Below are 12,314 nucleotides of genomic sequence, written 5' to 3' on the forward strand. Positions count from 1 at the left end.
CTTTCCAAAGAAGCCTCTGCAGATCAAAGGTGGATGTGTCATATTGTCATCCTTGTGTATTTTTTTTTTTTTTTTTTGTAAAAAACTGACAGTGGTATGTCTTTATTTGGAATAAGCAAGTTTAAGAAATAGCTATTTGTCATCTTTAAAACAATGCACTGAAAATAAGTCTTAATTTCAGAGTTTTATTGTATTGCACTAAAGGAACAGCAGGACGGTTATACAATGTTCTCTCTCATTCAGTTTTGAAACTCTATAGTACTTGCAAATTCTTAAGACTACCTTTACCACCAGAGCATTAAGTGTAATAACCAATTTCTTAAGAAGTAATGGCTCACAAATTAAAACACATTTAAAATAGCTTTAAATGCATTCTTCACAAGTAAGTCAGCATATATTTTTGTATCATGTTCACGTATGCTTAAGAATTAAAGCAAGTATGTTACTCTGGTGGAAATATGGGAAATCTCTCATTCATGCAATATATAGGGATATTTCAAGTCAAAGGGAAAAAAAAAAATCTCACTCTTATTTTTTTAATGTATCCATATATAATCACCTACATGATAGATGAGGAAACCCATGAAGTTCCCTACAGGTTAGATATATATTTTCAGTTCATCAGAAGCACCTGATATCTACAGCTAATTTATAACTAAATGGCATTTCAATAAAACCAAAACGAGCCCTACCGGTTCCTATAAACGAAAGCTTCCGATGGACTGAGGACAGTCAATAATTAATGCAATCATTCAAGGGACTGTGGCTGTTCCTTAAGGAGTGCAAGTTCAAACCTGTCAACACCAGAGGTATCATTTTATATTAATTTATATGTAATTCCACTTAATTCTTTATCCGAGTATAACATATGAAAACAGTCTTTCCACAAGCAAAAAATGTGGAAACATTTAAAAAATAAGGAGTCATTTTCTAAAGTAACTGATCAGATTCCACAGGCTACTCCTGGAAAGAGGCTCTTGCTGCACAGAATCCCTCTGTTCGGCGCTTTTTGCATGCACGTCACTGGACCAACTCTTCTGAATGCTGTTCTAAGAGCTCACCAAAACATAGATCATGCCATATAGGTAGTAAAAAAATGCTAGAAGATAAAAAGCTAATTTGCACCATCCTTCTTTCTGACAATATGCTAGAATATCTGCGTTCATGATGGTTGTAGGGTCATAGAGTCCTGGTCCACTCATCACTGATCTACTCATATACCTCCAAATATGATATGCCAAGAGGGGCATATTGAGACCCAGTGTAAGCCTCTCTGCTGCACAAGGAAACATAACACAGAAGAAAGCATGGATGAGGTACTCTGGAAGGACAAGAGGATTCAGGGTATTACACTGGTCTATAGGATTCTTGTAATGTCTTCAGCTCATCAAATGCTATAATGTGCCAAATGGCGAAGAAGATGAGCGCGGCGGTGAGCAGCAGCGCCAGCATGTAGCAGAAGGCCGCGAACGTGAACGCCATGGCCGCGGCCGAGGAGCAGCGCGCAGCGCCGGGCCAGCGGGGAGCGGCGGCGCGCGGCCGTCTGGGTAGAACCGCTCCCCTCCCGCGGCCCCGCCCCCGCCCAGTGCGCCTGCGCACCAGCCGCTGTGGGCGCCGTGTATATTTTTTTGATTTGTAAATTTAGGTTCAGGGAGTTTGGGGTTAGTTTTTCCCAACCTTAAAACAACTTAACTTGTAAAATCAAGGTATGTGCCAGTGTCCTTTAGTTGTAAACTACTGGCCTTATGCTAGAAATTATTCAGACTAGCATGACTTTGAATTATAACACTAATCAGCCTGTAGCCTTAGAAAAGATATTTACCCTTTCTTAGCCTCTTTGCTTGTCTGTAATATAAGGATACTACCCACCTCTCAAGAACTGTAAAGATTAGGTGAGGTAATATAAGCAAATCACCCATTATTCATACCTGGGTAGTATCCTTGCCTAATACCTGGCCTCCTTCATCCTTCTGGTTCTTAACGATGCTAGTAGTCAAAGAATGTGTAGGTTGTAGTTAAAGGTAATAGGATGTTAAAATTTCTTCCCAGCCTGCATGTTCAGTTGCTCTGTCCTTCAGATATTTTTAGTTTAGCTTTCTAATCCATTGTCTGTTGATTTACCCAGTCAGCTTAGAGAGAGAAGGAATGAGCATATATATAAAATGTTAGTAAAAGTGACTGTCATATTGTAAAAACTCACTAAATGGTGAGCGACTGTCATCATCATCAAAGCAGTTTTTTCTGTAAAATGTTTTGAGTTTTTGTCATATTTATCAGTAAAACAATTCTTTGTATTCAGGAAAAACAGCAGAGATTGTAAGGAGAAGACAGGCTTGTGCTTAAATCCAGGTGGAAACTTGAGTTGAATAAGGGATTTATTATTGGTAGAGAACAACTTACTACCTTCTGATTTATTCCTATCAGAATCATCATATCAGATCAATGAGATTTAGTAGCTACCCTGGGGACTTATTTAAGAGCTTGAAAACCACATTGACCGTCCTGACTGTGTTTGAATTGCAGAATATTGATCTTCATGCACTGACTGGGTGGATACCAGAAAGGATCGCCATGCACTCGGACAGCCAGACTTTCAGTAAGGATAATTCTTTCCGAATGCTTTATCAAAGGTAAACAGCTCTCTGTCTCTGTCTCTCTCTTTTGTACTAAAAGAGGCTATTTAAAAACTTTGTGTCTTATTTGGAATGGATATTGCAGAGGCTGTCATTTTCAGTTATTAGGGAAGTTGTGTTTTTAAAATAGATTTCACATTATGTACTCCCTCTAGCCAGTCCTCGGTCATCTGCACTGATGCTTACAGTTGATCCAGATGGTAAATAATCCAAAACATTTGAGTCTAGGATATGTAATTTTATACTTCTTGAGTACTTACCAATTTGAGGGAAGGTCAGAAAAGAGAAGGTTGGGAACATAAAGAGGAAGATGGCTTAAGCCTTAAATGGATAATCTGTGTGAGGAGCTAGAAAACTGTCTGTACAATAATACACATTCAGCCTTGAAACCAGTGATTTGAAAACTAAAATGATGAGGTTTTGGGAGAAATACATTTGGTATTTCACATCTTCACCTTTATTTGTAAATCATTTGAAAATTTAGCATTTATTTTCGTTCATTGATAGGTTTCTACCTCAGAATTAAGTTGTGTAAAACTGGAAGGGAGAAGAAAGAAATGTGATAGCTTTTCCAATTTGCTATAAAATAGAAAAGTACTTGTTAATAGTTTTCTGGCGGTGTTGGGAATAGCTCGTTTTAGAAAAGATTTCCACTTTGTGGAAATTTTCATGGAAGCCATGAGACTAAAGGAAAGATTGTGTGATCTGAGATTATAGATGTGTTTTCCTTTGATTATTGGCCTGTCGGGTCCGTTCCAGGTTTCACAAAGGGGACGTCCTCATCACCGCATCCACGGGCGTGATGACTGAAGCTGAAGGCGAGAAGTGGGGCCTGGTTCCCACACACGCATACGCCGTGTTGGACATCAGAGAGTTCAAGGTTTCGCCTTATATTTGTTTCCCATGTTTTTCTTGTTTGCTAGTAAGATGTTGCAAGGATTCCAAGTGATACATGAGTCTTTTAAATACTGACATATCAAAGTTTAAGCCAAGTTTTAAAATCATTCCACCTATTACATTAAGCAACTTGACCTCTACCACTGGAAATTATGAATAAAAAGATGGGAAATGTAATGTCAGTGGCAGCACAGATATTGACGACAGAACAGGAACGTTGTATGCCTCTTTTTTTTCCCATAAAAGTAGCAGGGTCAGGGACTTCCTAGGTGGCGCAGTGGTTAAGAATCCGCCTGCCAATGCAGGGACACGGGTTTGATCCCTGCTACAGGAAGATCACATGTGCCACGGAAAAACTAAGCCTGTGCACCACAACAACTGAGCTTGCACTGTAGAGCCCATGAGCCACAAGTATGGAGCCCATGTGCCACAACTACTGAAGCCCACGTACCTAGAGCCTATGCTCTGCAACAAGAGAAGCCACGGCAATGAGGAGCCCGGACACCACAATGAAGACTAGCCCCAGCTTGCCGCAACTAGAGAAAGCTCGTGTGCAGCAACGAAGACCAAACACAGCCAATAAATAAAAAAATAAATTTTTTTTAAGAAGGAGTAGGATCGAGGTGAACACATGTCCCTCAACATTCTGGGCTGTCTGTTGGCATTAGGGGTCAATCGCAGTGTCAGGCTGTAGAGCATAGTAGACATTCAGTGAATACTTGTTGCACAGACAAAAAATAAGAGGATACCTATGAATAAGAAACATGCCATGTGTGAAGCAATTATATTCCAATAAAGAGCTTAAAGAAAAAAGAAAAGAAATATGCCAGTGGGTTTGTAAGTGTTTTCCTGACAGCCCTTGCATGCTATGAGGCCTTTCTCTCTGTTCGGGTATTGGCATGGTTGACCTCATTACTTCTCATGTTATTGATTAGTTATTTTTCACTGAAAAATGGATCTGTTCTATGGATTAAAAAATACAAAATTATTAAGGAAGGACTCTTTCCCCCTGATGGTATAGAAACTAAGCTGTCTAGTTACTGGGAAGTTTAGCAGTGAATTCCGGTTTCTCCAGCTTAAACTTACAGAAAGCAGTGATCACTCAGCAAGAGCAGGCCTACCATGTGTTAGTTAGACTGATGTTCTTATGTGGCACATGGAACTATATGAATTATGAAGGCAACCGGGACCTGCTGCAACATTTTAAAATTTATAGTCTCAAAGTTTTGTAAATCAGCCACCGTTGTGGTGCCCCCAGACATTCTGTTCAGAATTGTCTCTTCCTTTAAAAGTGGCATAAAAATTGACTATGTAAGGCAAAAAATAGATAAAAATTTATGTGAAATTGAATAAGCTGAGAGGTTTGTGTTTGTTCTAGAAATGTAATTTACCACAAACACTAAGTAAAACATTGGAAATAACAGTTGCTATTATTTAGTCATAATTTTGTTGTTAGAACATGCTTTGAGATAGGTGTTAATGAATGTGTCTGGCAAGAGATTTAAATTTAGATAATGAAACAGTCCATATGAAAGTAAGCTTGAATATGAGGAAAATTTCTGTAAAGACATATCACTTACTTCAAGTAATAAGACTCTTTGTTATGATTGTTCAGGGGAAACTAGAAAAAAAATAACATATTTAAGAGAAAAATAGGTACCTGTGGTTTGACTTGAAAACTGAACATTAAAAAATTGTTAAACTTGAGTGAAGAAAGCATTTCAAATAATAGCCTTGTTAAAAACTGGTAGCATTGTTCACACAGTATCAATTCCATGTGTCAGTTATTCTGTAATGATTAAGGCTGCTTGTTTTTTATTTTTTATTTTAAATTCAGGTATGAAAGACGTACAACACTACATTAGGTCCAGGTGCACTGCTAGTAATGCAGTATTTCTGCACATTACAAAAGAATCACCACAATAAGTCACCATCTGTCACCAAAGTTATTACAGTATTATTGACTGTGTTCCCAGTGCTGAACATTTCATCCCCGTGACTCATTTATCTCATAGCTGGAAGTTTCCGCCTCTTAACCTCCCTCACTTATTTTACTCATCCCCCCACTTCTTCCCCCTCTGGCAGCCACCTGTTTTTTCTCTGTATCTGTGAGTCTGTTTCTGTTTGTTATGTTTGTTCATTTGTTTTGTTTTTTAGATTCCACACATAAGTGAGATCATATGGTGTTTATCCTTCTCTAACATTTCACTTAGCATAATACCCTCTAAGTCCATCCATGTTGTTGCAAATGACAAGATTTCATTCTTTTTTATGGCTAACATTTCATTGTATATATGTATACCAAATTTCTGTATCCATTCATCCATCAGTAGACACAGGTTATTTTCGTATCTTGGCTCTTGCATATAATGTTGCAATGAACATTGGTGTGCATATGTCTTTTTTGGATTAGTGTTTTTGTTTTCTGTGGACAAATACCCAGAAGTGAAATTGCTTGATATATGGCAGTTCTATTTTTAATTTTTTCAGGAATCTCCATACTGTTTTCGTAATGGCTGGACCCAATTTACATTCCCACCAAAAGTGAGTGGGGGTTCCCATTTCTTCACATCCTTGCCAACGTTTGTTATTTGTTGTTTTTTTTACTTTGGTTATTCTGACAGATGTAAAGTGATATCTTATTGTGGTTTTGATTTACACTTTCCTGATTAGTGATGTTGAGCATCTTCTCATATATGTGTTGGCCATCTGTATATGATCTTTGGAAAAAAATGTATTTTCAGATTCTTTCCCCATTTTTTAATTGGGTTATATATTTTTTTAATAAATTTATTTAACTTATTTATTCGCTGCAGGGGGGCTACTCTTCATTGTGGTGTGCAGGATCCTCACTGTGGTGACTTCTCTTGTGGAGCATGGGCTTCAGTAGTTGTGGCACGTGGGCTCAATAGTTGTGGCTCATAGGCTCTAGAGTGCAGGCTCAATAGTTGTGACGTGTGTGCTTAGTTGCTCCGCTGCATGTGGTATCTTCCTGGGGCAGGGATTGAACCCATGTCCCCTGCACTGGCAGGTGGATTCTTAACCACTGCGTCACCGAGGAAGTCCCAGGGTTATATTTTTTTATGTTGAGTTATATGAGTTCTTTGTATATTTTGGATATTAACCCCTTATTAGATATATTGCAGATACCTTTTCCCATTCAGTAGGTGGCCTTTTCATTTTGTTGATAGTTTCTTTCACCTTGCAAAATTCTGTAGTTTGATGTAGTTCCATTAGTTTATTTTGATGTAGTTCCATTAGTTTATTTTTGCTTTTGTTTCCTTTGCCTGAGGAGACAGATACAAAGAAATATTGCTAAGACTGATGCCAGAGACCATACTGCCTATGTCCTCCTCTAGGAGCTTTATGGTTTCAGCACTTACACTTAAGTCTTTAATCCATTTTGAGTTTATTTTTGTATGTGGTGTAAGGTAGTGGTCCAGTTTCATTTTTTTGCATGTAGCTGTCCAGGTTTCCTAATTTATTGAAGAAACTATCTTTCCCGCACTGTATATTCTTGGCTCGTTTGTCATAAATTAGTTGACCATATAAGTGTGGGTTCATTTCTGGGCTCTATACTGTTCTATTGATGTATGTATCTGTTTTTGTGCTAGTACCATACAGTTTTGATTACTGTAGCTTTGTATATAGTTTGAAATCAGGGAGTGTGAGGACTTATAGTTTTGTTCTTTCTCAAGATTGTTTTGGCTGTTTGGGGTCTTTTTGTGTTTTCATACAAATTTTAAAGTTACTTGTTCTACAGTAGTTCTGAGGAAATTGTCATTGGTATTTTAACAGGGATTGTAGTGAATCTGTAGATTGCCTTCGGTTGTGTGGTCATTTTAACAGTATTAATTCTTCAATCCATGAGCACAATGTATCTTTCCATTTGTTTGTGTCATCTTTAATTTCTTTCATCAGTGTCCTGCAGTTTTCAGAGTACAGGTCTTTCACCTCCTTGGTTAGATTTGTTCCTCAGTATTTTATTATTTTTGATACAATTGTAAATGAAGCTGCTTTCTTAATTTCTCTTTCTTATAGTTAGTTGTTAGTGTATAGAAATACAGCAGATTACTGTATGTTAATTTTGTATCTTGCTACTTTACTGAATTCATTTATTAGTTCTAATAGTTTTTTGGTGGCATCTTCAGGATTTTCTGTATATAGTGTCATGTCTTCTGCAAACAGTGACAGTTCTATTTCTTTCTTTCCAGTTTGGATTCCTTTCATTTTTCCTTTTGTCTGATTGCAGTGGCTGGGACTTCCAGTACTATGTTGAGTAAAAGTAGCAAGAGTGGACATCTTGTCTTGTTCCTCATCTTAGAGGAGATGCTTTCAGTTTTTCACCGTTGAGTATGATGTTAGCTGTGAGCTTGTCATATATGGCCTTTATTATGTTGAATTATGTTCCCCCTATACCCCCTTTGTTGAGGGTTTTTATCATAAATGGATGTTGAATTTTGTTAAAAGCTTTTCTGACTATAGAGATGATCATATGGTTTTTATTCTTCAGTTTGTTGATGTGGTGTTATTACCTTGATTGATTTGCAGATATTGAATCATCCTTGCATCCCTGGGATAAATCCCACTTGATCATAGTGTATGATCCTTTTAATGTATTGTTGGAGTTGGTTTGCTGATATTCTGTTGAGTGTTTTTTGCATCTATATTCATCAGTGATAGTGGCCTGTGATTTTCTTTTTTTGTGATGATTTTAGTTTTGGTATCAGGGAAATGCTGGCCTCCACAAATGAGTTTGGAAGCATTCCTGCCTCTTCAGCTTTTTGGAATAGTTTGAGAAAGATGGGTGTTAACTCTTCTTTAAATGTTTGATAGAATTCACCCATGGAGATCTCTGGTCTTGGACTTTTGTTTGTTGAGAGTTTTTAAATTACCGATTCAGTTTCATCACTGGTAATTGATCTGTTCATATTTTCTATTTCTTCCCAGTTCCATCTTAGGAGATTGTATGTTTCTAGGAATTTATCCATTTCTTCCAGGTTGTCCCTCTTATTGGTGTGTAATTGTTCGTAGTAATTTCTTACTATCATTTGTATTTCTGTAGTGTCAGTTGTAACTTTTCCTTTTTCATTTCTGATTTCATTTATTTGGTCTCTGTTTTTCCTGATGAGTTTAACTAAAGGTTTATTGATTTTGTTTATCTTTTCAAAGAACCAGGTCTTAGTTTCATTGATATTTTCTATTGTTTTTTTAGTCTCTGTTTCATTTATTTCTGCTTTGATCTTTATGATTCCTTTCCTTCTACTAACTTTGGGTTTTGTTTGTTCTTGAGATTTTTCTTATTTCTTGAGGTAGCCTTGTATCACTGTAAACTTCTCTCTTAGAACTGCTTTTGCTGCATCCCATAGATTTTGGATTGTTGTGTTTCTATTTTCATTTATCTCAAGACATTTTAAAATTTTCTCTTTGATTTCTTCAGTGACATATTAGTTGCATATTATTTAGCCTTTATGTGTCTGTGGTTTTTGCAGTTCTTTCTTGTGGTTGATTTCTAGTCTCATATTATTGTGGTCAGGAAAGATGCTTGATGTGATTTCAGTCTTCTTAAATGTATTGAGACTTGTTTTGTGGCCTAGCATGTGATCTGTCCTGGAGAATGTTCCATGTGCACTTGAAAAAAATGCGTATTCTGTTTTTCTGTGGAATGTTCTATAGGTATCTATCAAGTACACCAGGTCTAATGTGTAATGTAAGTTGTTTTCTTAATGATTTTCTGTCCGGATGTAAGTGGGGTGTTACAGTCCCCTAGTATTATTGTGTTACTGTTGATTTCTCCCTTTATGTCTGTTAATCTTTGTTTTATGTATTTAGGTGCTTTTATGTTGGGTACATATATATTTACAGTTGTTATATCTTTTTCTTGGCTTGATCCTTTTAAAATTATGTAATGTTCTTCTTTGTCTCTTGTTACAGTCTTTGTTTTAAACTCTATTTTGTTTGGTGTAAGTATTGTTACCCCAGCTTTCTTTTTGTTTCCATTTACATGGAATACCTTTTTCCATCCCCTCACTTTGAGTCTGTGTGTGTCTAGATCTGAAGTGAGTCTCTTGTAGGCAGCATATACATGGGTCTTGTTTTTTTATTCATTTAGCCACTGTATGTCTTTTGATTTAGTCCATTTACATTTAAAGTACTTCTTGCTAGGTACATACTTACTGCCATTTTGCTCATTGCTTGGGGGTTATTTTTGTAGGTTTTTTTGGTTCCATCTTCTCTTGTGATGGACAACTGTCTTTAGTGTTATGTTTGGATTCCTTTCTTGTTTTTTCTGTGTATCTGTTAGAGGTTTTTGTTTTCTGGTTACCATGAGGTTTGTGTATAGCAGCCTTTATATATTGCTGTGTGTGTGTGTGTGTGTGTGTGTGTGTGTGTGTGTAAATTCAAATGTGTTTTAAGAACTCTGCATTTTTACTGACCCCCTCCACATTTAATGTTTTTGACATCACATTTTACATCTTTTTGTTTTGTGTATCCCTTAACCATACTTATTGTGGATATAGATGATTTTACTACTTTTGTTTATTAACCTTCCCACTAGCTTTAGAAGTAGTTGATCTACTACCTTTACTGTATATCTACCTTTACCAATAAGATTTTTCCTTTTGTAATTTTCTTATTTCTAATTGTGGCCTTTTCTTTTTCACTCAGAGAAGTGCTTTTAAAATTTCTTGTAAAGCGGGTTTAGTGGTGCTGAACTCTTTTAGCTTTTGTTTATCTGTAAAAGTCTTATCTTTTTCTCAGATCTAAATGATAACCTCACTAGGTAGAGTATTCTTGGTTGTATGCTTTTTCCTTTCAGCACTTTGAATATATTGTGCCATTCCCTTCTGTCCTGCAAAGTTTATGCTGAAAGTTTATGCTGAAAGTCATCTTATGGGAGTTTCTTTTTATATAAGTAGTTGCTTTTCTCTTGCTGATTTTAAGATATTTCTCTTTACCATTAATTTTTACTATTTTAATTACAGTGTATCTTGGTGTAGACCTCTTTGGGTTCATCTTGTTTGGGACTTTCTGTGCTTCCTGCACCTGGATGTCTGTTTTCTTCCCCAGGTTAGGAAAGTTTTCAGCTATTATTTCTTCATTTAAGTTCTCTGCACCTTTCTCTCTTCTCCTCAGACCCCTATGATGTGCATGTTAGTATGCTTGATGTTGTGCCAGAAGTCTCTTAAACTATCCTCATTTTTTAAAATTCTTTTTTCTGTTCAGCTGGGGTGATTTCCACTGCTTTGTCTTCCACTTCACTGATTCGTTCCTCTGTATCATCTAATCTAGCGTTGATTCCTTCTAATGTATTTTTTATTTCCATTATTGTATTCTTTAGCTGTCTGTTTCTTCTTTGTATTTTCGAACTATTATTAAACTTCTCTCTGCATTCATCCATTCTTCTGAATGCATTGAGCATGTTTATGGTCATTTCCTTGAACTCTTTATTAGGTAGATTGCTTATCTCCTTTGCTTAGTTCTTCTGGGGTTTATTTCGTTCCTTCATTTGGAACATTTTCTTCTTTTTTCTCTTTCTGCCTAATTTTTTGTTTTTATTTCTGTGTATTAATTATGTAAGTTATATTTCCTAGCCTTGGAGAAGTAGAGATGTCTTTGGGTAGGAGACACTCTGTGAGGCCCAGCAGCACACTCCTCTGGTCACCCAAGCTATGTGCTCCGGGAGGTGCCCCCTGTGGGCTAGCTACATGAGCCCTTCCGTGGGGCTATCGTGAGCTCATTTGGATGCCAGGCCCTGCTTCACACATAGGCTTGCCAGCCACCAGTGGGCAAAGTTGGGTCCCAGCACAGCTGGCTGCACAACCTGGGGGGTCATAGAGCTGGTGTTGTTGCAGTGATGGGTGGGGCTGTGTCTCAAGATTAAGGCACTCAGAGCATGTGTAGATAGAGTAAACTGTGTCCTGGGGACAGGTTTCTTTACTGTGATGATGCTTACTTTCACATTGGAATTCTATGAAAGTTACTAATCAGAAACAAAACCAGCTTGTGCAGGTGTCTCACACTATGGAATTGATTGTTTCCTTTTGTTTGTATGAACTCTTTGTAGTCAGGGTTGATCTTTATCTAAAGGCTTCTTCACGTGTGTTAAAATTGATAGGGGTTATTTATTCTCTTTGGGTGTGTATTTGAAGAATTTCCTGCGTTCATCTTTTTTATGTTATTTTTTTCCTGTCGATTTTGAGATACTTCTGTTTAAAAACATTTTCATATTTATCCATTCAGACTTTTTTTCTCTAGGACTCTTGTGCCAATTCACCTCATTTTGGCTAAAACTATTCCCAATCTTATATCATTTGTAACATTCTTTACTTAGTGATATGTTCTTATTAAGACTTGAGTGAAAGTGTTATCCTTTTGTTTGACTGCTTCTAACTTCTTACATATTTTAAGATCTTCATTTTAGCCTCAGTGAACCTCATTTGGGTCATTTTTTTGTGTCCTCCTTGAGGCTATGTTCCATAGTCTTCTGTGATGGTACATCTCTGTTTACACTGCTGTCTCTAAGTTCAGACAAATATTACCGAGGGATTTCTGAACGTGTCTAAGGCTTTTCCTTTGGTGCCACTTGGAAATAACTTTGGGAATGGGATGTTTCATCATAAACCATATTATTTTTTTAGTTCTCTAGCATTTCTTCCCCTAGTCAGGTTCCTCTGAATTGCTGGTTTCCTATCCAGACGAAATCTACAGCCATATCTTTGTGCCCTTGAATGTCAGTGATACCTGGGACCAGCTCTGAAAAGCTTAGCAGCAATTTCCTCT

The 12,314-nt window shown here is 37.0% G+C and overlaps 1 protein-coding gene and 1 pseudogene across 4 annotated transcripts in view; one reads left to right on the forward strand and one right to left on the reverse strand.

Moving 5' to 3' along the window:
• The window catches only part of CAPN7 (calpain 7), a 44,132-nt gene that overhangs the window by 20,641 nt on the left and 11,177 nt on the right, over positions 1-12,314 (forward strand). For 2 of the 4 annotated variants that reach the window (XR_009054208.1, XM_057737861.1), the window contains exons 11-13: positions 2,524-2,630; positions 3,393-3,513; positions 6,021-6,074. Coding sequence is in view for 3 of the 4 variants with exons in the window: in XM_057737861.1 (XP_057593844.1) it covers positions 2,524-2,630; positions 3,393-3,513; positions 6,021-6,074 (282 nt within the window). In the remaining variant the exon portion in view is untranslated. The remainder of the gene's footprint in view (positions 1-2,523; positions 2,631-3,392; positions 3,514-6,020; positions 6,075-12,314) is intronic. The other 2 variants (XM_057737862.1, XM_057737863.1) reach the window with 1 other exon arrangement.
• On the reverse strand, positions 102-1,530 carry LOC130855044 (protein cornichon homolog 1-like; annotated as a pseudogene).

Source organism: Hippopotamus amphibius, chromosome 6, assembly GCF_030028045.1.
Source record: "Hippopotamus amphibius kiboko isolate mHipAmp2 chromosome 6, mHipAmp2.hap2, whole genome shotgun sequence".
Classification (NCBI taxonomy): domain Eukaryota; kingdom Metazoa; phylum Chordata; class Mammalia; order Artiodactyla; family Hippopotamidae; genus Hippopotamus; species Hippopotamus amphibius.